The sequence below is a fragment of the Letharia columbiana genome (genome assembly GCF_014066305.1).
Source record: "Letharia columbiana isolate WasteWater2 chromosome Unknown Sc0000005_s0, whole genome shotgun sequence".
NCBI lineage: Eukaryota > Fungi > Ascomycota > Lecanoromycetes > Lecanorales > Parmeliaceae > Letharia > Letharia columbiana.
Genome location: NW_023501041.1, coordinates 982,345 through 1,007,728, shown reverse-complemented (window position 1 = coordinate 1,007,728; position 25,384 = coordinate 982,345). Strand labels below are relative to the sequence as shown.

The window sequence follows — 25,384 nt, the reverse complement described above, 5'->3', positions numbered from 1 at the left end:
TGTCGAAGTTTCGGTCTATCAATCTTAGCATCCTGCTTTTTTCTAGCTACTCAATTTGTAACTTGCCAAATTGGGCTTAGAAGTCATGAATTTCACATTCTGCAAGTCGGTCTTCCTCATTGATAGAGCTGTTAGTAACGCCGGCAAATCCAGGAACGGACCACTCCGAAATTGTCGATGCTTTCTCGGCTTGTAGCGCATAAGAATTGAAAGAGACACTTGATAGTGGCAAGGTAATCGTTGGCTTCGCCCTGTCATTTCCAATGTCCTCAGTCTTGGCTTTGGGCTCATTTCAGGCGCCATACCGAGCAAACGAGGCCTAAACGTCGCTTTAAAGTGTATGTAGGAGGTATGATTAGTGATATTCCCTGAGCAAATATGGGAGGGAGTTTCGATAACGCTAACAAAGGGGATGGGCTGAGCGGCAACGAGCCCAGGGGACAGAATTGGAGGCGAATTGAATCGTTCTCAACGGTACCCCACCCCGAGCCATCTTCAGAAAGGTGGAAAGACGGTGGGAGAGATTTGGATACGAGTAGGTAAGGTAGGAAGGGCGAGCCTAAGGTAATGTAAGGTAGGAGTACCTTACATACCCGTCTCTGAAGTAAGAGAATGCAGAGACAAGGCGCCCACTAAGGTAGGTACTCTTACGAATTAAGGTACTCTTTAGAAGTAGAGTACCTGAGGTACCTTTCTTAGAGTACCTTACCTTACCTTAGCCTCTGCGTTTTCGCTGGGGTGCGAATTGCGAAACCTCGGGCTTCCTGAAAGCGGACACTAAAAGCGGACGCTAAATATATTGCTTTCAAAACATTGCGCGACCCCCCCCCGACCCCGAGGCAACTCGAAGGACCAGCAAGCACAACCACAAGTACAAGCAACGCCGAACTTTCGTTGCCATTCTTTCTCCATAGCATCCACGATATGGAGCTTCTAGCTAGCAATACACTCACTGCCTTAAAAAGCACTGCACCTATTGACACCAAGCTTAAGCATTTGACAGAACTCAAGGCCGAGATCAAGCACCGTCACTGTCCTGAACATGCTGTCGCACCACTCTTTGATGCTATTCGCATCTCCCTTGCTACACCACACCTCACCGATGCCGGGTTCTCCATACTCGGTCATCTCATGAAACGTTTAGAGTTGCAGGACCAGGACTCGCTTCTCCAAGCACAAGGGATCAGAACTTACCCGTGTCTACTCGAGCGCCTGGCAGATCAAAAAGATCGCATTCGACAAAGGGCGCTGCAAGCATTCACTGACTTTCATTCCGTTTCTGCACCGGATGTCGAGCAATATGTGCGCGACCATGTCTTGACCAATAGACACCCGAAGACGAAAGAAGCTGGGATGCAATGGATAATTAGCGTATGTGTTGTCCTTCCCGCCTTGCAACAGATGCTAATAAGTCTCAGATCCGCACAGAAAAGAACATACCCTTTCGAACCTTTGTGCCCAATATTGTGGACTGTCTTGAAGAGGCTGATGGAAGCGTTCGACGGACCGCACAGTCTACAATCATTGAACTGTTCCAGTGAGTGCCCGGAGCTGAGTCTCGACCGCTACGGTAGCCATCGCTGACAATGCGTAGAAATGCTGGAATCAAGGGAACCAACGACCTGCAGAAGCATCTTCAACAGCGCAATGTCCGGAGATCAATTGTTGACCACATCTTATCCGAGCTTGGACTTACTGCTCATGAGGAAATCGAATCTGCCCCGCCAACACAGGCGCGAATTGGTGAGCTTCCGAGACAGACACACTTTCTTGGCAGTAGTACCGCAAGCGACCCCCCGCTTGATGCGCCGCCAATGTCGGTATCTGAGCAAGAAGCCGTACATTTGGATCCCTTGTACATCGAAAGCCACAGAGATCTTGAAGAAACGTTCCGTGAGATGCATCCATACTTCGAGGGCAAGGAGTCTGAGCAGAATTGGCTCAAGCGAGAGAAGAGCATATTGAAATTGAGAAAAATAACAAAAGGCAATGGACTTCAAGACTTCACCACAGTTTACCTTGCCGGCATCAAGGGACTCCTCGACGGTATTCTGAAGACTGTCAATTCCTTAAGAACAACCGTATCCGCCATTGGCTGCCATTTGGTACAAGACTTGGCCCGAGTCGCCGGGCCTGGTCTTGATAGCATGGTTGAAATCCTACTTCAGAATTTGATCAAGCTTTGTGCGAATACAAAGAAGATCACAGCAGCTAAAGGCAATGACACGGTCTCCGCCATCATGGCCAATGTGACTTTTAACAGTCGACTCACCCAACATATTTACAGCGCTTGCCAGGACAAGAACGTGCAACCTAGAAGTTATGCGTGTGGATGGCTCAAAATCATCATCAACAAACACGGACACCATAAGCATGTCATTGAGCACGCCGGAGGGCTTGAATGGATTGAGAAGTGTCTGAGAGCTGGTCTCGGAGACCGGGACCTAAAAGTCCGTGAGAGCATGCGATCAACGTACTGGGCATTCGCCCGTCTTTGGCCGGAAAGATCTGAAGTGTACGTCACACGTCTATCCTCGACCACCTGGTCTCGTTGCTAATGCGTCTTTTAGCATCATGTCCACTCTCGACAAGAAACAACAAGATTTGTTGATAGAAGATCCTTCAAACCCGAACCCTCACAAGATACCGGCACCGCACACTACTGTAGCTGGTGCTAAGCCCGGGTTCTCTCATAGCACGACCTCAGTACCAGCTAAACCTTCGATCAAGGAGACCATTGCGGCACAAAAGAAAGCAAAGCTAGCAGGCAAACATCTTCCCGAACGCCCTGGGTCGGCCGAACCCTTTGGATCACCCAAGAAATCTGTCCTACAGCCTAGTCTGGCTAGACCGGCAACTGCCATGTCTGCAGCCACCCGAAATGTGTCTACAACATCGATTGGTACATTATCCTCCGCACCAGTGCGCCCACGACGGAGAGCAGATGTAGCTCGCCCGGCTACCGCAGATCCCTATTCTACCAGGAAACCCGCGAGAACGGAAACACCACCAAGAAGTCCTGCGGTGAGCCCTGTCAAGAGACCAAAGACCCCCGCAAACACCGCAAGTACGATTAAGTTGGGTCCTACGAAGGTTGGTAGCCCTGCTAGTACCAGCTCCGTCAAGGCGAATTCATCAAAGAAAGCTGGCATAGTCAATTTGAAAGTCCAGCCCCAGCATAGTCCTACGAAAGCTGCAGAAAATTTCACCATGGTTATGCCCAATATGAATGAGACGAAGTCGGACGCCAGCGACTTCTTGCCTTCACTCAAAGCACCTATTGAGATCAAGTCTACTTCCTCACTAGATATACCACCTACGGGAGATCCATTCATGCCTACGGAGTCCGAGAACGCTCGATCATCCCCGAGTCCAAGGAAGTATCTCAACCAGAACGGTTCCGCTTCATCGATCAATGGCCATGGAGGTGACAAGTCCCACACGAGTCCCACAAAGCTAGCCAACGACTTTGATCATCTATCAATGAACGGGGCCAGTAGCCAAAGAATATCGATGAGCCCAAGAGCTATTGGATCGAGGAAAGAAAATCTGACCATGAAAACCTCCTATTTCCAGGAACAACGGCCGCTCCAGGTCTATGAAGATCCTGTGCTTGACCCCAGCGATGGCAAATTATCCCTTCCGCCATTAGTCCACACGCCAGGTGCCCTTGAAGAACTTCCAGTGAACGAGCCTGCAAAACAGCATCGCCAGGTATTTGATCATCAACTCTTAGCGGAGGAGCCCGCTAGTCCCGAATACCACGAGAAGTGGTTGGCTATTGAGGCAGCGGAGAGACAACGTATTAGCAATTCGGAAAACATTGATAATCCCCGGCTTGCACGCAAGATCTTAGACAGCGGAATCGTCCGCGTCCAGTCAAGGAGCTTGGATGTTCACGGATTTCGCAAGCTTCAGGCGCTGATTCGCACCTCGGGAGAGTCAATCTGGGAAGGCGGCTACAAATTTGACGAGCTAATCCTCCCACTCCTCGAATACCTCGAGACACCAAATGACGAATCAACACCTCGCACAGGCAAAGCGCAGGATTTGAAGACGCAGGTACTGGTTACGGTACGAGTTTTGCTGCAACATCAGCCGAAATACTTCTTCACCTACCATCCGCGCGCACTTACCGCTGTCCTTGCTGCTCGCAAGCATTACAGCAGCACATCCCATATTGTTTGCGGTCTCGAAGAAACCGCTGAGTCCATCGTCTATCAGTGTGACCCGTCTCCCTGCATTGATTCTGTTCTGGATCTTCTAGAGACCGAACGTCCCGAAGGCGCTGAGACTAATACCATTCTCATGGGATTGTATGTCCTGGCCGGCTTATTACACCGTGGTCAAGAGAAAGGAACTCGCCTTCATCTGAGTGAGGAACAAGAAGAGAGACTAGGCTGGATGGGTGCGAGATGTTTGTCAGATACGAATCCTGATATACGACGCGCTGTAATCGAATTCGTGCTCGAATTATACGATACCGTGGATCAAAAAAGATTTTGGGGCCTTGTGACGGGTGCGAAGGAAGATCATCGCAGCTTGATCACTTACTATTTGGCGAGAAAGAGGGCTGTTATGCAGTAACGCATGGTTGACGACGGAACGTTTCTGGGGTTTCTGGGCTTCGAGCCTTCCATTTCAGCGATGGCGCTGGTGGCTGTCGTTGTATTGTATATGCACTCTTCAGTAGGGCTCCCCAACTTGTGCACTCAAAATGTATTAAATAGCGCTGAAATAAAATGCAAAGTGTTCACTGTTCGATGTGTCTCTGCCTAAAGCTATGCGTGCCGTGGTAACCAGTTCTACAAGTAGTTTCCTAGGGCTATGAGGTTCTCTTTTTTGAGTAGCGGACTGTTTGGCCTCAACTTCTAACAGGGTTCCGAGGTTCAAGTCTTTACGCCAAAAAGACAAAGGCACGGATCTGTGACTGGAGACTCGGAAGTATCATCCGTGATTTAGAGATTTCTCGCCCAGAGCTCGTGCATGCATCTGCACTTTTCAAATCACGGAAGTGATCCAAAAATGGGGCTACAACGCATTGCCAATTCCGAGAACGTGAGACGTACGAATGGCTCCGATGTCATCTTGAGTCTCAAGATGAAGCTCCTCCAATACCGGTGGAAGAGCGGCCGACATTGACAGATTGGGCAAGACTAAGGAATCGATCCCCATACAAAGTCGTTTGAATTTGGGGAAGTCTTGCAGGATGAGCGACCGAGAATCATCCAGGTCTTGGGGATAGACAAGAGTAATGCATCGTATAGCTTCCCGCTCGAACATGGCCGATGTAGATGCCCGGCGTAGCTCGTAGGGCACGCTTCAATGGATAGATTTCGCAGAGCTTTGGGCTAAATGATCACTTCTGGCGGACCATTGCCTGGTGTACCAGTATTGCGAAGAGCTGGATCAGAAACGTCCGACGCTTTAGTTTCTCTCCGTTCACCATAGCCTTTGATATGACCCTCTCGGGTCCAATACTGAAGGCCGTCAATTGATAGACGCGTCAAGGACAAGAAGCAGGATATGTCGTGTAGGAACTGAAGGTCTTCGGCAAGTTCTGACGCCCAATCAGCACAATCTCTGTCATCATACCAGCTTGACCGGATACTGAAAGAGCTGATTGGGGCTCTATTGAGAGCTCTGACGTAGGGACTCGTTGAAGACAGGGGCAATCCTTTCAAGGAGATTGACCCGAGTATTTGTAGTAGTCGTCGAACCGCTTTATCATCGGTAGGCCCTTCGTTGTGTCATGTCAAATCCACGTCTGAACAGAAGACAAAAGACATTTGGAGGATTCTAAGTTCCGTGCGAATACATTAAGACTGAATACTCTTGACGTAGCTGGTGATGAAGTTTCTAAAAGGTCTTTGCTTAAAGTGGTGCGATGGATGAAGTCGCCCATCTGGCTAAAGAAGTCGAGGTGTCTTGAACCCCAGAAGTATGCCGCAATTGGAGCATCATAGGTAGTAGAGCTACATGGCGCTGGTCTGATTGTGTGGATGCGTATGAACGCCTCTTCAGTCTTCTGCCGCCCTCGAAGATGAACATACGCCTGGTAGTCGGTATCCTCTCGATGTGATGATTATGATCACAGTCAGGCGCGCTTCTACAAGCGCAGAATCAACAACGCTAGTAGCGTCGTACTTTACTTTACGAGTAGTGCCCAATTCGAGATCCCAACGGCGCTAGCAGATTGAACCTTTGAGTTTTAGGAAATGCTTGCGGGCCGCGATTATCGGATATCGAACATTGATTGGAATGATTAACATTTCAGATCTTTGTCATCTGCCTATCGTTATTGAGGTTCTCTTGTCTCGCCGGACCATAATCTCCTACTTTACTCATTACTACTAGGCCCTGTCAACGACAAGCTTGCACGGCGACGGCGGCACCAGGCCTTCTTAGGGACGGGCTGGAGGTGCAACATGGGCAAAGTGTTTCAAGGCAACGATGTTTCTGAGAAAAGTCAAGAGGCGTAAAGCTTGACTGGTGGAGAAAGCTACTTGACTTGCAAGCCTTTGAGCTCAATAAAACAGGCAGGTTGGAGCATTACCTATCAGGATCAGGATTTTGAGGTGAGGCTGAAGGGGATAGGAGGCATACTGCATGCATAGTAAGATACCTTAATGCTGCAGAACGGCAAGACAAGGCTGAGGGAGATGAATGATGTTGCAGGTACAGAGGTACAGTAAGGTAGACCTAGTTAGTTGCAGGACAATAGGCATATTGTCAAGGTTTGGGCCGCTAATCAGGCCCCACGTCAGCCCCCGCTATGCCTAAAGGATTTGGGTGGCGTCTAAGGCCCCCTGACATCCTGACACCCTGGCAGTGACAGGGTATGTGTATTCCTGCAGGGGCTGCGGGGGCGCCCAGAGTCCGGACAGCGCGTTATTGGTTTTTCTATCAATTTGAAACAATAATACTACCTATCAGGCTTCTGGAGTTCACGCTCAGTGATTTGGCTGATAACTAATTGACAAGTCGTGGGATGTAGAAAGGAGCAAGCAGTTGTATACTTATACTCCTTACATACATGGCTTGCGCCCATTCCATTTTCCATTCCATTCGGCCCTCCCGCAAAGTTGCAATCAAAATATCTTCCTCATAAAAAGGACTCCGACATGGATTTGCCGTTAGATATGCGTTTCAGCCTGGCTGCGCACGTTTGAAGCGGTCAGAACATTCGTAGCACAGCAGTCATCACTCATCAGTCACCAAAAACCCCTTATGCGAGGTACTTGTGGGCACTGCCGTAGAACAGTAGAAAATGTTTGTACCCACCCCCTCCCCCCTGTCTTTAAGTACCGTAGATTCGTAATGGCACTGGCTTGGAAAATGCTTCACCAAACTTTTCTCCCGGCGAACTACCTTTTGCCCTTGGTATAGTAGTGTATAGTGGAAATACTCTCAAAAAACGCACTAGCCACTTCCTCTTCTGCGCCTGGACATCGTCACCCTGAACTTCGGAACACCACTGGCACCTATGATGATGCTGACAGCGACAGCGACACCGACGAATCTTCATTCTTGCTTGCACGCTTCGTCGTTGACCTTCCCACAAGGCCAATTGCCCTAATAATCCTGAAACACCATTGCCGAGAGCCCCAGTCACGAGTCCCAAGGTCCGCACCTCGAAATTCTTTCTCCGTCCACTCCCCAATGAATCAATATAATCACGACCAACTTCATCCCACTGCCCTTTCGGGGCGAGTGTGAGTGCTGTACGGCTTAACTGCACGACTTTTCGGGAAGCTGCGAGGCCTGCATCATATTACAGCTTTCTGCGCGCTGCCCTGGCCAGAGCTTAGGCTATCCACTCCTTTCTCTCCGCTTGTCGCTCGCGGGTGTGCATGTACCTGTCAGCCAACGTCAGTCCCATCATACGCGCACCATAAACCGAACCGGTAGTCGACTAGGCTTGCCTTACGCCCGGAAGACGCAGATTTCGACTGTTTGAGGTCTGGTTTTCTTGCGAAACGGCAAGGGATATCAGTCCATTTGGGTGGATCTGGGCAAGTCTGGCCTATGTCCCATGAATAGAGCTAGCGGGGAGGATCAAACGTCCTATCGATACGCTGGCCCTGACGTCTGCTGTTGATTGCTACAGCAGAGTTGGGTTCTGGCAACCCAGTGCCTCTGATGATGATGGACTCGTCTTCGGGCTTTCCTGAGTCTCCTATGGAGCAGGACGAGGCAGCATATCCGTGTAAAGGATGTGGAGAGGTATGTTTCACGCCGCCATGCGGCCTTTCAGCTAAGCCGCCCCCTGTGCTAGGCCGGAGTGCTAACGAGTGTAACCTGCACGTAGATACTCGAGGAAGGAAAGGCCTTCGAACTGGGTACGTCTCTGCTACAACCATGGTCACTTTGCGAGATCGATATACTGATAGTCTACCAGCGGGCAATCGATGGCACATAGACTGTTTCCGCTGCAACACCTGCGGTACCATCCTCGACTCGGATGCAAACCTCCTCCTGCTCGGCGACGGCTCACTCATCTGCAACAATTGTACATATAGCTGCAGCGTCTGTAACAATAAGATAGAGGACCTCGCCATTCTCACGGGAGACCAGGCCTTTTGCGCTACATGCTTCAAGTGTCGGAATTGCAAAAAGAAGATCGAGAATCTCAAATATGCTAGGACTTCACAGGGCATATTTTGCATGGAATGTCACGAATCCTTGATGCAAAGGCGCCGGAAAAAATCTCAAAAGAACGGCTCAAATCGTCATAAACATCTTCAGCAACCCCAGAACAACACCATGTTGCTGGACAAGTCCTTGCCATCTCTACCGCCAAGCGCCGTCAACCAAAGTGCCTTTTCGCCGGACAATGAGAGCCCACCTTCAGAGGGCTACTCCGAAACACCTACCGAACTCCCACCTGGCGCGCACAAAGTGCCATCGAATTTGAGATCAAGATCGGAGACTGGAGCACCGGCTGAAATACCCCGAGGGCCCCCAAAAAGGCCGCCGAATTTCAGATCGCTTTCATCAAGGAGTGAGAAACGTGAAAGGTCACCTATGACTCAAGAAGACGAGCGCAAAGGTATACATCCAGTGGGGTGGCTCCCTTCAATGCGGTAGCTGACAATTGGCAGAAAATATCACGCTACCCAATACCACCTATCAAAACAATAGACACTCAGTTCATTCGCAACTATCTGATGGATCTGGAAATGGCGAGGGATTCTTCATTCCCATGGCACTTGATCCCAACCCAGCGCCTGGACCGTCTCCATTAGCTAGGCGGGAGTTGTTCGACGAGCAAAAAAGTACACCCAAGTCTCAACCGAGCGAGAGCAAACCTACCGCTCGAGATTACTTCAACGCGATAAATTCCGCGTCACGGAAATCGCCAATCGAGAAAGAAAATACTCAGACAGCTCCCACCCCTGTTTCGCCAACTAGCTCTCGCCATTCATCTCCGCCTTCTCAACCGCAAAGTCCACACATTGCATATCAAGAAAGAGGTCGGCAACTGTCCACTGACCTCACGGATCAAGTCCGCAGCAAGAAAGAGCTTGGGAGCAACTCAATAAATGCAATTGCCCACGAGACCCCACGAGCCACTCCTGGCGAGGAGCCTCGTCCGCGTCGGAACGGCGAGACAACTAATGGCAAGTTCATGCTACAAGAAGCCCCCAAGAAGAAGAGGAATTCGAAGTCAGACCCGATTCCGCCAACGAGAGATACCTCCATACCGGCGCCAAAGACGAAGTCTGCGCCAGTAACGGCAAGTACGCAGGTAAAAGAGCAACAGGTCATATTATCTTCGCATGAATCCCCAACCTCCTCACGCTCTGAAGCAACTCTAAGCGGCTCGCCTCCTGACACCCAAGGTTCGAGAAGTTATACTTCGACGGATTCGCCAGTTTCGCATACTTCGCCGTTGAGTACGCAATTAAAAAACCTGCCGGAGAGGGGCGATTCTTTGGCTAAGCCATCGCTTGGCAAACAACCTATTCCCAGGAGAGAGATGGATGTAGCAACTGTGAGCAAGCTGTCGAATAATGTGTCAACTTCTGAGAGCGGTTACGAGAAACCAGCATCGGCACCAGCTACAACGACTACTCAACCACTTGCAAACACCAATGGGAGTAGAGGCGTTACAAGGGCGCAGGACTCCCCATCAGCTGTCAACTTTGCTGATGCTCCGCCGCCTCCTTTACGTGCCCGCGAACGCCTCGCTCAGCAAGGTGCCTCCTCAAGCGATTCCTTTGTCGCGCCCAGAGTGCCTCCTAACCCTCCGAATACAGCAACTTTCAAAGCAAAGACCGACTTGATGAAGCCTGAATCGCCACGCAATGGGGACTCCCCAGGCTCACCAAAAATGCGCCACCCCGCAGCGGAAGGTTTCACCATGGATAATGACATAGCTCACGCTACGAACACTGACGGACAGCAAGACCAAGGTGGCTTCCTAAGACGTGTCTCGCATTCGGTCCGTCACGCTCGGAGCTACAGTGACAGAGGTACCCGTCTTTCTAGGGAACAAAAATGGCCCAAGTCACCTCTCGTTGGATCGAACAGTCCTGGTTTTGCCAATGAAGTCAGCAGTCCCACAGCCTCATCGCCAGAGAACAAAGAAGAGCTGAGACGGTACAAAAATGAAAGTCGTAGGGACAAGCAGAAGATGACCGAAATGGAGCAGAGAATCGTCGAATTGGAAGCAGCGGTTGAAGCCAGGACCAATATCAAACAGATGAACACAGAATTGCGGGAAAAAAGATCTACGATGGTCGTACTGGACACACAGAAAGAGATAGTGATCCGGGAATTGGAGGTTCTGACAGAGCATATCGCTGCAGCCAAGAGAAGCGGCGACCCACTGGACGTTGGTAACTTGAGTAACGCGGTACTAAGAGAGTTTGCGGAAAGCCTACAGAAGCTGAAGGATTCTTTTGCGCCGCAAATCGAAGAGCTGACGCAGCGAAGGAACGATTTGACCGAAGAAATCTTCAACCTCACTCAACTGAGAGAGAGCAGCTTTCAGGAATTTGAACAGCTGTCTTTGAAGAATGCGCAACTCGCAGATCTCAATAATCAGCTTGTCCACCAGGTCCAGGAGCTTCGAAAAGCAAATGAGGGCCCTGCTCCTGACGTTGTCCGACCTCAAGCCAATGGCCTGGGTATCTATGCACAGAACCAAAATAGTAGGTCTAACTCTGGGATGGACGTTCGGGATTCACGGCCCTCGTTCACGGAAAGTACTATGACCGGATCCACCGTGGTGCAGGAGAACGAAGTCGAGCCTGCAACATACTTGACAGCACCTCAAGTGGTCAATATCCGAAAGGCCCAACCAAAGAAGTTCAACTGGAAGAAAGGAGGTCACAACGTTGCCAAAGGCGTCACGAAAGGCCTGAAAGGAGCTTTCTCTAGCGATGGGAACAGGAATCAAAGAGAAGGCCAGTATCCTGAAGGCATGCCTTATGGAGCTATGCAGCAGCAAGAATATCCCAGCGGTAGCCTCTCCAGGAATCAGAGTCATGACCCAGCGCGACCAGGATTCGTAGGCTTCTTCGGCAATCAGAAGGGAAGGCAGCAGCCGTGGAAGAACTCGCCCAACGGTAGCATGCCTGCTATCAATCACGAAGGTGGTCCAGGTATGAACTTGCATTCTTCCGCCAGTGCTATGATCTCGCTAACATAACCAACAGCTTTGTTTGGCTCCGAGCTTGAGCACCGCGCAGAATACGAGCGGGTGAACATCCCCGGTATCGTAATGCGTTGTATCCAAGAAGTGGACGCGCGAGGTATGTTTTCATGCCATTGCTCCATAACCTTGTCTATTACTGACACCCTTCACTAGGCATGGATATCGAAGGCATCTACCGCAAATCTGGCGGCAACTCCCAAATCCAAACCATCAAAGAAGGCTTTGAACGCAGCAACGACTTCGACATCTCTGATCCCGACCTCGATATCAACGCCGTCACCTCCACCCTCAAACAATACTTCCGAAAGCTTCCCACACCACTTATCACCTACGAAGTATACGATAAACTCCTCGAGACTCTTCCACCTCCTGGGCAGAACCCAATGGATATCGACCCCTCACATCCGGCCCACCCCAATAATCCCCTCAACCACACCTACCGCGTGAGCAGCATGAGAAACGCAATCAGCGAGCTACCCACGCATCACCGTGATACGCTGGAAGTACTGGTATTTCATTTGGCGAGAGTCGTGGAGCAGCAGGCGGACAACTTGATGACGAGCCAGAACGTGGCGGTTGTGTTCGCACCAACTGTTATGCGGCCAGAGAGTCTGGCGAGAGAAATGCAAGACACGCAGGCCAAGAACGGGGCCGTGCAATTCTTGATTGAGCATTGCCAGGAGGTGTTCATGGGTGACGATGAACGGAGATGAGAGCGACCTGAAAAGAAAACTTGTGACCTAGGGAGAGAGGGAGGCTCATGACGGCGTGCTCGATGCCGCCGTCCAAGAAGTATCGAGAGATGGACCTGGCAAGGTCCGAGACACCATGACACTCCCGAATTCGAGGAGTGGAAACGTCACAAGACGAAAGTGGGTATAGTGACTTCGGCCTCCAGGTTACGTGAGTGCGAGAGCACATCGAAGAAATGATACTGATACCCTTATTGGAATGATTTTTACTTCTACAGCACTTCGAGCGGGCGCTATCCTTGTTTATCTTACCATATATCCTTCGGAGATGATACTTTTTAGTTTCCTCCGTGTACTGGGTTCCGGCATGACTAGCAAAGCGTGCATCATTTACGGGGGCATTTCAATCTTTTTACCTTACGGATGGAGCATTTTAAGGACCTGATGATACGGGTAGATATATACCATTAGTTGTATTTAACTTGAGAAAGTATTTCATGGATTAGACTACTAGTAATCTTTGCACTGGAATCGTTGTCGTGCTTTTGATTGGGAGCAGCAAACCAGTGTGAGGGTATTTCTTGGAACAAATCGTTTGGAAACGAGGTTATAACCACGCTTTCCGGAGGAGGATTGAGAATATCAGGCTCACTAGCGGAAAAGATGACAGATGCAGCGGTACAAATCCCGAGAGTCTGGACGGATACAACTTGAAGTAACAGTTTTACAGCTTTCAGCCACTTCACTCGGAACATTGCCCACGACTCCGCTGAGATCGAGAGGTAAGATTACAAGCGTCGAAGAGCAATGCCTGATTGATTCTGCAAACCAGGATTGGACAGTAGGGGGAATGTGAGATGGAAATTGGGCCTCTTCCTCCTCTGTACTATACACATAGAAAGCCTCAAAAGGTGTCCTCGTCTCCCAATCTCGCTCTCTGAACCACACTCGGGCTGTCTTCCTCCAAATCATCCGTCACGTTCCCACCAGCCGTAAGCAACAAATCCTCGACAATCCGCTTCGAAGCTTCCCGTGCGGGCGTCCTCAACAACCTCGGCTGCGGAACATGGAATTGCATCGTCTTTGGCGGGCTCATCCCGACGCCCATATCGTCTTCACCATCGTCGCTGTCACTATCCCACATCTGCTGTTGCTTTCCCCTCTTCCCACTTTCGGCGGCGCTGTGTGTCCTCCCTCTTGCAGGAGTGAGCACACTGACTCCTGGTACACGGCTCTTTCGTGCCGGCGTATCGAAGATTTCTGAATGTAATTGTGGTGCAGGCACTGCAGGAGAGGAATCCAGATCGAAGTCCTCCTTCGCTCTGCCTCTACCCTTCTTGGCTGTGCTGGGTTTCGGCGTTGCATCTGTGAATGATTTGCTACGCTGAGGCAGTCTTATGGTGGAGTGTGGGGTGGCCTGTATTCGCCAGTTCTTGTCCAGAACGCGGTGCAGAAGGACATCGTTTGCGGGCGTGCGGCGGGCTGTGTGGTGAGATGTGGAAGGCGGAGCGAAAGGAGATGATTGAGGCACTGGAGAAGCGGCGGCGCGGGGTGTGGATGGAAGAGTAGATTCAGACGGCGAAGGCGCAAGGGTTTCTCGCTTGAGGGTTTCGTATGGCGAAGAGTACGGGGCTGTTGCTATTGGCCGTTTTTGCTTGGGCGGACGTGGCGTGCTGTTGGTTGGGGAGGGAGAGAGTGTTTCTTCGTTAGGATACGGCTGGTTCGAAGGGGTGTTGGGCTGGGGGGAGTCGTAGGTTGACGTTGACGGCGTGGTTGTGGTGGGATCGTCTTCTTCTGTGGTGGTGGCTTCGTCGTCGGCGGGAGGTTCCTCGTAGCCAGAGAGGGAGACGTTGGCCGAGGCTTCGAAGAACTGTTTCCAGAACTGTGGCATGTCAGGCTATAACCTCGATGCGATTAGGACGGGGGGGGGGAAATACTTTGGAGCCTTCCCAGACGTTTTTCGAATGCTCTGCATATCGTTCGACAACTGGCAGAATGCTCGTCGTTACGATCCGGTGGGCTCGACTGAAGTTATGATCGATCTCTAAGAAGCAAAGTCAGCACAGCACATTGGTAGGCGCATGGTATGGAATCACCTTGGAGGGTCAAGGTAATGGATTGTTCCAGCTTCTCCAGCTCTTCGGTCAGGGAGAGGTTTCTTTGAGCTGCCGAGGTGGGATTGGAATTGATATCCCTCTGTCCGAAGGCGCTTGGGCGCGACATGGTTACAAATGATGTTCTATCTACTTCGTGGGAAGAAGACTTTGTTGGAGAAGCATCCCAAGCAATCAAAGCATCAAAAGGTCGCGTATTTATTTAGGGCTTTTTTACACGCGCCCTGAGCCGAGGCACGGGATATCGGGGACTTCTTATCGGGGCTAGTGCGGGGGCGAAGCATTAACTTTTTTTTAATTTATTTAAAAATATTTTTTTCCAACAACTTTTATATTATTTTTTTTTTTTAAATAAAATATATATATAAATAAAAATAATTAAAGAAAATAATTTTTTTTTTTTTTTTTTTAAATCCCCTCACCCCTAACCCCAAACAAAATAAAAAAATTTAACCATAAAAACAAAAAAAAAAACAAACTTTTTTAAAGAAAATATTTTTTTTTTTTTTTTTTTTAAAAAAAAAAAAAAAAATAAAAAAAAAAAGAAAAAAAAAAATAATAAAAAAATAAATATACTTTTTTGGGGGGGGGGGGTTTTAAAAAAAGAAAAAAGGAAAAATAAAAATTAAAAATATTTTTATTTTAAAAAAAAAAAATAAATTTTTTTTTTATAAAAAAAAAAAAAAAAAAAAAAAAAAAAAAAATATTTTATATATATTAAATAATTATTTTATAAAAAAAAAAAAAAAACAACAACCACCTACTAGTTTTTTTTTTTATTTTTTTTATTTTTTTTTTAAATAATAAAAAAATTTTTTTTATATTATTTTTAATATTGAAAAAAAATTAAGTATCATATAATAAGCTAAACGAGATCATTATAAAGTTACAAGACGAGATAGTAAGTAAAGTACTAAAGGAGAAGACATCGAGCGAGATAACCATGATAGTCAATAAATATATAAAGAGTACGAATACTATAAGGAAACCTATTAAAACGGCCAGGAGGCTAGCGAGTAGCGATATATATATCATAGTTACAAATAAGAAGAAGGCGAATAGACTGAGAAAAAGTAAGGATTAGACTTTAAAGATAAGTGGTAGCGCGAGAGTAATTATTAAAATGTATAGCCTTTTACTTTATAGAGTAAGAATTAATATATTCGATATTAAAGATATGGCTACGGCAATCAAAAGGATTTAAAATGAGAATATTAATACGCTAAGCCTTAATATAGTATAGCTAGACTAGTTTGGCGCGAATAAAGAGAGTTATAATAAGAGTTCATTAATTATCAAATTAGCATCCTTAGAGAAAGAAAATAGAGTACTAAAAGAAGATCTAGTTATCGATTCGAAATTATATAGTTATTACATCTATAACAAGTAGTATAAATCGAAGCAATACTTCATATACTGGAAATATAGTCATTTATCGACTGCATACCCTAAAAAGAATTACTTAGTATACAGGAAATACTTAGAGAAGCATCATTATAAAGAATATACGGCCGACACTCGCAAATGCCCGGTTTACAAGGGATTATATAAGGCTTAAAATAAGGTATATATAGTAAAGAAGAGGGAGATAGCGAGAATAAGAATGGCGAGATAATAAATTCCTTCACGATTTATAACAACGAAGGAAGTATCGACTAGCTATCAAACAAGTAATCAATTAAGCAATTACTTTTAAAATACGTTTAATTATAGGCGAAATGAGGAATTTTTCCTAAGGCTAGCATTCACATACGATAGGCCAGTAGGCAGAGATAGAATAATTAGTAGGGGAGGAATTAGAGGGCCGAACCTCGAAAGAACTACTACATCAAATCTTTAGCCGAGTAAAAGAAGATATACTTTCATATTACTAACAAGGGCCTCGCCTAGAAATAAATCGCCCTTTAAAGTAATAGACGAAGTTAAATAATATAAGAACGATATAGCGGTAAGGGAAATTAATAATTTCGAGGACGATAGATAACCTCTAAATCAAAAGAGTGGTAATAAGAGAATTACGGTCTCCATTAATGAGAATAAAAAGAGATATATCTAATCTATCGACGATTAAGAAAAGAAGAATACTTAGAAAGGGGATATAAACTCTATAAACTAGGCGGAGCGAGTAAGTAATATTAACAATAACATCGAGAAATGATAGTATACCTCAGTCAACTATTAATACTATAATATAATATAAAAAAATCTAAAATGGTTATAATAGAACTCTTCGATAATAAAAAGATCTATAACATCGATATAGTAGCAATTTAGAAGCCCTAGAGAAACATTAACATAAATATATCATATTATCTTCTAAAGAATAGATTTAATTTAATCTACCCCTATTATAATAATATACGAGTATACTTCTATATTAATAAGAGAATATCATTAAAGCAATAATACTTATTATATTACTTATCGAACCTCTACACTCTTAATATCAAGTTCGAAAATAATAGAATTATACGTATATATAATATCTACAACCTCGGCGACTAATAAATAGACGAACTTAACGAACTATATAAGACGCTTATAAAGTTTAAAGATAACGAACAGATTATGCTAGACGACTTTAACCTTTATTACACGATATAAGAAAGATCGAATACTTATATCGATGAGAGAGTAGAAGAACTAATACTCATAGCGAAAGAATTCGTTATAAAATAAGTATTGTTAGTAGAAACGATAATATATAAAGAAAACTATCAAATAATAATAGATCTACTATTCGTTACTCTAGCACTAATAGTAAATATCATTAACTACAATATCGAAAGTAATTTCGAAAGCGAATCTAATTACTTTTTAATTCTCATAAAGCTTAAGCTAGCCGTAATAGAGTTAGCATTAACAATACGCCGAAACTTTAATAAACTAAATGTCGAGGTCCTAAGAGAGATACTCGCTAAAGCTATAATATCGAAAGAGTATCTAGCTAATCCCTTAGAGAATAGTGGAAATATTATTAATAATAGTATTAATCATTAAGTAGCAGCTATTATTAACTCTATTTAAGCGGCTATAGAGAAGTCTACTTCGGTTATCAGATTATTACCACGATCTAGACCGAGATTTACGCTAGAATATAAGAAAGTATAAAGACATTATAAATCGCTAAAAAGAAGATAAAGAATAACGCTTTTAGAGGAAGTATGGGATAAGTATAAAGTCGCTAAGAACTTCAAAAATAACTTAATTAAGAGAATTATTAGAAAGGTATTCAGAGAGTTTATGGTAGAGGCGTATAAGTCGTTATAAATAATATGAAAAAAGATTAAGTAGGCCAGAAAATAACTTACAATATAGGTGTGTCTCCCTTTACTATTTAATAAAGATAAATAAAAATATAACAAACTAGACTCGAAGGCAGATCTTTTTATAAGAATATTCTTCTTATTATTAGTATAGGCGGAGTTAGATAATATTAGCGTCGATATAGTATATCCATAAGCCTATCTGATAAACACGATCATCGTAAATAAGATAAGAAAGGCTATAACGTAGATATCGTTAAAGAGAGCTTTAAGGGGAGACGCGATCCTTAATCTAATTCTTAAGGAGATCCTAAAGTCGTTACTTTTTTATCTATATAGAATATTTAATATATATATAATAAACGACTACTATCTAGAGCACTTTAAGATATTAATAATAATTATCCTTTTGAAGTTAGATAAGAATTACTCGATTTCTAAAGGATATTAATTAATAGCTTTACTTAATATTATAAGAAAGGTAATAAAGTTTATTCTTGCTAGGAGAATAGTATATCTTATGAAGATATATAGACTTCTATCGGCTATATATATGAGAGGCCGTAGATTACGATCATATAAATACGATATTTACTATCTTCTAGAAAGGATATATTAGACTTAAAACTCTGATAAAGTAACTACGATATTATTATTAGACGTTTTAGATATATATAATAAAGTCTCTTATCCTCGATTACTTTATAATCTTCGAAAGCGAAAAATCGATATAAGAGTAGTTAACTAGGTAGAATCGTTCTTATCTAATAGAATAATAATACTAAAAATAAGCGAATACTCTATATTAAAGACTCTTATAGCAACCGAAATTTCTTAAGAATCACCGCTATCACCCATACTTTACCTCTTCTATAATTTAGATCTTATTAATAAATATAATAATCGCGTCGATTTAGAAACGATAGCCATCGGCTTTGTAGACGATATAGGTCTTCTAATAGTAAGAGACTCCACCGAGGAAAACTATAATATACTTCGTAAAATCCACGACGAAGTTTATATAAAGTAAGCGTTATAATATGAATTAAAATTCGATCCCAGTAAATATCAACTATTACACCTTAATAGAAAATAGAGATTTAGCTTAAACTATTCTCTACAATTTAATGAGAGGTAATATATTAAGATGAGACGCTTTATTCGCTATCTAGAAGTCGAAATCGACTCTAAACTTCTATAAAGCTATCATAATAAGAAGATTCGGTCTAAAGCTATTAAAAGCATCGATATACTAGCGAGAATTACTAAATCGATATAGGGTGACAACTATAAGAGTATAAGACAGCTCTATTAGGCGGTAATTATCTTATAAATAACATACTACTACTTAGTATAATATTAGCCCGAAAACATTATCGGCTATAATAAAACTTATCTCTTATCGCTATAAAGAATTTAATCTCAGATAGAGAGGAAGATAACTAAAGCATTTAAGATTATATTTATTTCAGCACTTAATATAGAAGCGTATCTTCTATCAGTTAAATAATAGCTAAATAAGATTATCTTAAAAGCTATCTTATAAATTACTACTAGTTTAATATATAATGAGATTATTAAGTCATATTTCGAGCGATAGAAGTTTAAAAAAAATCTAAAAAGAATAGGAAATTAAGTTCACTAAAGCGATATATTAATAGATTCGAAGAATAATACAACGATATTAATAAGATTAAGAAACTACGCTCTTTTAGCGCCGCTTTCAACTAAGAGTCTTCTAAAACGATAATTCATAAAATTAAGAAAGCCGCTAAAGAACTGGTTAAAAAATCGATTAATAAGAAATATATAATAATATATATAGATAGTAGCGGGATTAATAAAAAGGTGGGAGCATTAACTATATTATTAGATATTGATTTTATTTTTAATATCTATTTAGGCTTAAGCGACTAGTATATAATATACTCGGCGAAGCTATATGATATTCTCTAAGCTCTAACTATAGTAGCTATATATTAAATAAAATTACAACTTAGCAAAGTTATAGTAAATATAAACAATTAAGTATCGATTTAGGCTATCGAAGACTTAAGTAAGTATTTAAAATAGATCTATATAATATAGATAATATAGATTATTAATTCGCTAAGGTATCTCGAGATAGTAATAGAATTATACTAGATCTCGATATATATTAATATTAACAATAATAAATAGGCGGATAGAGAGGCGAAGAAGACTATTAATTAGCGAGAGCGAGTAATTTATAATAAAAGAGTAGAGATAAATATTAATAAAATAATTTAATTATTAATTATATAGATAAGAATAATATCAACAATTAAGACAGCTATTAAGAACTACGCGATAGAATAATAGACTATTAAATAAGTCAATAAGAAGCGAGACGATATTCTTAGAAGAATCTAATTAACACCGTCGAAATAAATATAACTTCTATATTCGAGAGTCAAGCGCGCTAAGACGTCGCTAATAATGTAAATAAGAACCGAGAAAATAGGTCTTAAGGCCTTTCTTTATAATCGATAGATATCGAATATAGAGGATAAAGAATATAAGTGTGGAGCGAAGTAGATGACTTAGCATATCCTTTATAAATATAGACTATTTAGTAAGAAGCGAGGAATATAGTAAGCTAAAGAAAGAAGGAAGGTGAAAGAGAGGGTTATTACTTACAAAAATATACTAATAAAGTTACGCTACGTCTCTATAGCGGCGGACTTTATAAGGAGTACTAGACTTATTGGGTAATATCAAGCCTTTGATGAGGATCAACAATAAGGATTCACTAGAGTAGGCGGTCAAAAAGAAGGACACGATCAAGACGGGAGGGCCCCAGCGATGTAGGGTGCACCCCTTTCCCAAGGATCAAGTACCCAAAACGCAGAACCATGACGGTGACTTGTATAGCCTCATTTATTTGAGATCATATGATTGGCCGAAAGGATCAGATAGATTACGTAACTCGCATAGTCGGCCACTAGGGTAAGACTTTAGGGTAGTATGATGTAATCAATCAATCAATCAGTAGCTTGAGCATGCTCATGAATGAGTACTCGGTCTTTCGGTATGACGACGAGACGGCCTCTTTTCCAGGCACCGCCGATTTGCTCTGCAATACCTCTACCACTCTACCACTTACCACTCTCTCCTGAGCCTGCCATATTTCCAATTTACCTTACATAAACAAGATTTTATACACGACACCTAAAGTCTCTCTCACCATGCCGGCGCCATTGGCCAAAGGTCAGTCACACCCTCATGAAACTTGAATGCCTGCACTAGTCTCAGATGAGAGACCAAATCACACGCCTCTGTCTCGACGATACCATTCACAGCAAGCTTACAGTCTCCAGGCCTGATTCTCACCATCTCCCTCATCTGCGCTGCCGGTCTCGCTATCTACGAAAACCCCCAAGTACGGCAGTGGATCGACGAATCACGACGTAAGGCTGCAATAGCCCTATACAGCCTAGGCGACGAAGTAGCACCACAATCGGAATCCCGAAACACATCACCAGATGCTTCAACTCGCGAGGATGAGGACCCAGAAGCGGTTGAACGAAGGCGTAGAGCCAGGCATGAGATTTTAGAGAGGGGCAGAATGATAGAAGAGCGACGGAGATCAAAGCAAGCAGCCAGGGGGAAGGCAAGGAGCTTCGATGACCTGGTTGACAGGGATGGCGCTCTCAAAGTCGAGGAAACGACGGCGACTTCATCGGCTGCCGAGGCCCAACCAGAGGAACTAGGCCTACGCCTCAGACATATAGAATCCAGGGCCGCAGCTCTGGGCTCTGCATATGCGGACCCTTTCGCCGATGAGATGGGTGTGCCAATAATGGATGCACCTCCTTTACCTCAAGAGCAAGAGCCAGATACTATCTCAGGCTCCAGCACACCTACTCATCCCGCCTCATCTGCTTCCCCACCTACTCTCCGTGATTCTTCGGCCTCTCCTCCAGTCCCTCCGAAACCAGCAGCGTACCAACCCCAACGCCTCCTTATCGACACCGACGAAGTCTCCAACCATCCCTCTGAACAGCTACTGGACCTCACACCCACCACGTCCGCCTCCTCAGCTGCTGCAGATCTAGCTGAGCTCAGTAATGAGCCCCAGCCAACACGTTCAAATTTTTGGTCTGTCAATGAATGGGCCCAGAGCAGTGCACCGGCTTTCTACTCACCACCTCAATCCGAAGCAGCTGGCAGTATCGAAGAGAAAATGGAGAACCACACTGGTGGGTCACATGCAGGTACCGGTGAGCATGCTAGTCAAGTCGGGAGCGAGGATATGGATGTCATGAGCGATGACGAAGCCCTGGTCAGTACGCCGGGGAGCTGGACTGAGGTGGGTAGTCAGGTCAGCGAGGGTTACTGATGACAGGCTTATACGTGGAAAGGGAGCGCTTTTTTATGGTGGCAAAAGAGATGGCGTTAAAACTGGGTGGCATTCGCGGAATTTGGTGATGGCGCTCATGAATTTTCCTAAGGTTAGACTTGAAGGCTCGTCAATTCAATTGAGATACTTTTCATCACAAATCTTCGGAACTTGAACCCCTACTGATCTTCTTTTCTACCTTTTTGTGTCAGAGAACTCCCCAGTTTCCTAGCTTGTTCCCACAACACTCAAGATCGTGCCGAGAGGGCATCCAAATTCGAGATCTCGTCGATTCTGCGTCATCTTGCTTCTTGGCATTCGCAGCAGCGCTGGAGTGTCAACTTCGAGTGGAGTGCCCAGGCGAAGAGGTTCGTCTGCGATCTTCATGATCCTACGCCAATTGATCGCTGACCATAACCGCCGAGAGCACCCACGCTGTCAGGAATTCATTACCATGCTGGGTAAATGTCTGCTGCATGACGCGCAAACCTGCTGTCAGGGACTCAATGGTGTGTGTGGTAACTCTGTATTGTAGTATGAAGAGAATACTATCTATATAGGATTATTACAAGTGTGGGCTTCACAGTAAGGTAGAAAGGCCGAAAGGCCTTGGCACGCTAAGCCTAATTGGGCCATAACACAAGTAAGTAAGGTCGTAAGGTCATTGGAACCGTGACATTACCCCCCTTCAATTTAGAGCTTCGGCGACGACTACTACATAATAGACACCGATCTCATAGAAAACATACCTAGGCGTATACAAAGTAACATCCTTAGATATATTAACTTAATATTCCATTACGATATCGAGATTTTCTCATAAATCGATATAGCTATTATAGATTAGTAGCGCTAATAATAAAGATTATTCTAAAGGTCTTTTAAATAATAAATAAGGGCTAACGACCTTAGAGTAATAATAATAAAAGTCTACTACTAGATTCGAATATTCTACTATATTTATAAATAATTACTAGAATAAGTTTTTCTTAATCTCGAGGTCTCTATATCTAATTTTATATATAAGATATCCCCTCTTATTAGTTAAGGGATTATTCTTTTATTTATTTAGCTTAAATTAAACTATTTCTTTAATATCGTAGATTTTATCTTCTTTATTAATATCGATAGATAGTAGCGGAGACTCGATTTATTCTAATAGTAGATTACTATTATCGAGATATAATAGCTATAAATAAAAGATAGAATGAATATTATTTATAGAAGTAGAGAGTTCTAACTCGTAAGCGAAATTGTTTAAAGCTTTAGTAATTTTAAACGATTCGAAATTTTTATAATTTAGTAATTTACTAGGGCGTATAGTTTTAATATTTCTTCTATTAAGTATAATTATATCTTCGACTTTAAATTCTAATATCGAAAGCCGGTAACGATTAACTTATTCTTTCTATAAAGCTTATAACTATTCGAGCTAACTTCTTAGATAATTTCTTATAATATCGATCTTTTCGATAAATCTATTAGTTAACTTAATATCTCTTTTCGCTCTTTAATTAGCGAATTAATTCTAAAAAATCGAGGGTTTTATTCTTAAGCGAGGAATATATTCTTTAATAAGAAGGAATAATAATATATCTAATAAGGTGTTCTTATCGAAGTTAGCTTTAAACTCTACTATTAATAATAGATCTATTTAATTATCTTAATTATAGTTAATATAAGCTCTAAGATATTACTTTAGAGTAGCGTTAGCGTTCTTTATTTATTTATTAATTTTAAGATAAAACGTAGTAGAGAGTTTAGATTTAATCCTAATCCTTTCGTATAGTCTTCTTTAGAAATATATTATAAATTAAATACCTCGATCGAAGATAATAATAAATAGATATTCTTCCTCTCGCTATATGAATTCGATGAAGATCTAAACTACTATCTTTACTTTTAGAAAGTCTAAGAGAACGAATTTCTTCTTCTTACTAAGTCTATCTATAACTATTATAATATATTAATAAGAATACTTATATCTAAGATAAATAGATAATAGTATAATAAAGTTAATAGAAATATCTTATTAATACCGTTCGAGAATAGAAAGAGGTTTAAGTAAACCTTACTTACCCTCTCTATAAGTCTTAGATCTTTTATAGATATAATAGCTCTTAATATAGCGAATAACGGAATTCGTTATTCTTAGCTAATAGTAAAGTCTACTTACTCTATTATAAATTAATAATCTATTAGCGTAGCCTTCGAGTAAAGAGTTATAAATACCTCTAATAATCTTAATTCGTAATTCGAGAACGTTCGATATATATAATCTATTATTAATATATAATAATCTATCGTGAAAGTAGTAATTATCTAGTTTTAACTTAAGATTATTCTTAATTATTTTAAGTAATAGCTTCCTCTATTTAAATATCTTTAATTAAATAATTCTCTAAGCGATATCGTCGTAATTATAAATATTCTTTATTTAATATAATAACTTAAAAGTATTAGTAGTAAAGACTTCTCTCGATTCTTCTAAAGACTTCTCTTAAGAAGTCTCTATCGAGGCCCTTAATAATAATTCTTTATTAGACTCCTTATTATTAATATTATCTTATTCGCTAAGTTTATATAATATTATAACTAGAGAGATAATACTTTCTTTTATATTATCTAGAAGTATAGTAGCTAGATATATAGTATTCTTAATATCTTCGTTAAGATTATTATCTTTAAGAATTATATAATATCGATAACGAGTATAATCGTTATTCTTATTTTTAAATAAATCTTTTACTCGTCGAGTAAGACTATTAAATTTAATACTTTATTTCTCTAAACGATAGATAATACGAAAGTTAAATTTAAATAGAAACTTCGTTTATCTTACTTAGCGAAAGTTAAGTTATTTAGATAATATAAAGTATTATAAATTCTTATAATCTAAAATAACTTTAATAAGATCCTCGATAAAAGTACTAGTTAGCTTAAAATATTATTTCTCGAAGACTCGTATTATAGTTATAAGTTTCTTATTATAGATATCGTAGTTATACTTTATAGAAGATATCTTCTTAAAAAGAAATATTATAAATTTAAATATTTTATCTTTATCTTTTTATAATAGAATAAGTAAAGGCCTATGAATTAAATTCATAGAGTTGGATTTTTCATTTTTCTAAGTTAAATGGAGTTGGATTTTTCTAAGTTAAATAAAATTTTAGCCCTAGCCCTAAGTCAAATCGAACTCTAATCGCTTACTATACGTTTTTAACCTACTTCTACTACTATAAAATTAATTTAATCTATATAATATATAGATATATATGTGT

General features: G+C 42.4%; 4 protein-coding genes across 4 annotated transcripts; 3 read left to right on the top strand and 1 right to left on the bottom strand.

Moving 5' to 3' along the window:
- Positions 1 to 924: 924 nt before the first annotated feature.
- HO173_002662 (uncharacterized protein) lies at positions 925 to 4,587 on the top strand (the record flags this gene model as incomplete). The annotated part of the gene is made up of 4 exons (XM_037304594.1): positions 925 to 1,371; positions 1,419 to 1,537; positions 1,595 to 2,515; positions 2,571 to 4,587. 4 exons carry the CDS (start codon positions 925 to 927, stop codon positions 4,585 to 4,587), a joined length of 3,504 nt encoding a protein of 1,167 aa, XP_037168687.1.
- A 3,555-nt stretch (positions 4,588 to 8,142) lies between these two features.
- On the top strand, positions 8,143 to 12,378 carry HO173_002661 (uncharacterized protein; the record flags this gene model as incomplete). The annotated part of the gene is made up of 6 exons (XM_037304593.1): positions 8,143 to 8,226; positions 8,312 to 8,342; positions 8,402 to 9,052; positions 9,105 to 11,612; positions 11,667 to 11,762; positions 11,819 to 12,378. The coding sequence occupies 6 exons, from the start codon at positions 8,143 to 8,145 to the stop codon at positions 12,376 to 12,378; spliced, it is 3,930 nt and encodes a 1,309-aa protein (XP_037168686.1).
- Positions 12,379 to 13,261: 883 nt separating this feature from the next.
- On the bottom strand, positions 13,262 to 14,580 carry HO173_002660 (uncharacterized protein; the record flags this gene model as incomplete). Its single annotated transcript, XM_037304592.1, has 3 exons — positions 13,262 to 14,239; positions 14,295 to 14,401; positions 14,454 to 14,580. 3 exons carry the CDS (start codon positions 14,578 to 14,580, stop codon positions 13,262 to 13,264), a joined length of 1,212 nt encoding a protein of 403 aa, XP_037168685.1.
- Positions 14,581 to 20,946: 6,366 nt separating this feature from the next.
- Positions 20,947 to 22,100, top strand: HO173_002659 (uncharacterized protein; the record flags this gene model as incomplete). Its single annotated transcript, XM_037304591.1, has 2 exons — positions 20,947 to 20,968; positions 21,079 to 22,100. 2 exons carry the CDS (start codon positions 20,947 to 20,949, stop codon positions 22,098 to 22,100), a joined length of 1,044 nt encoding a protein of 347 aa, XP_037168684.1.
- Between the last annotated feature and the right edge of the window lie 3,284 nt (positions 22,101 to 25,384).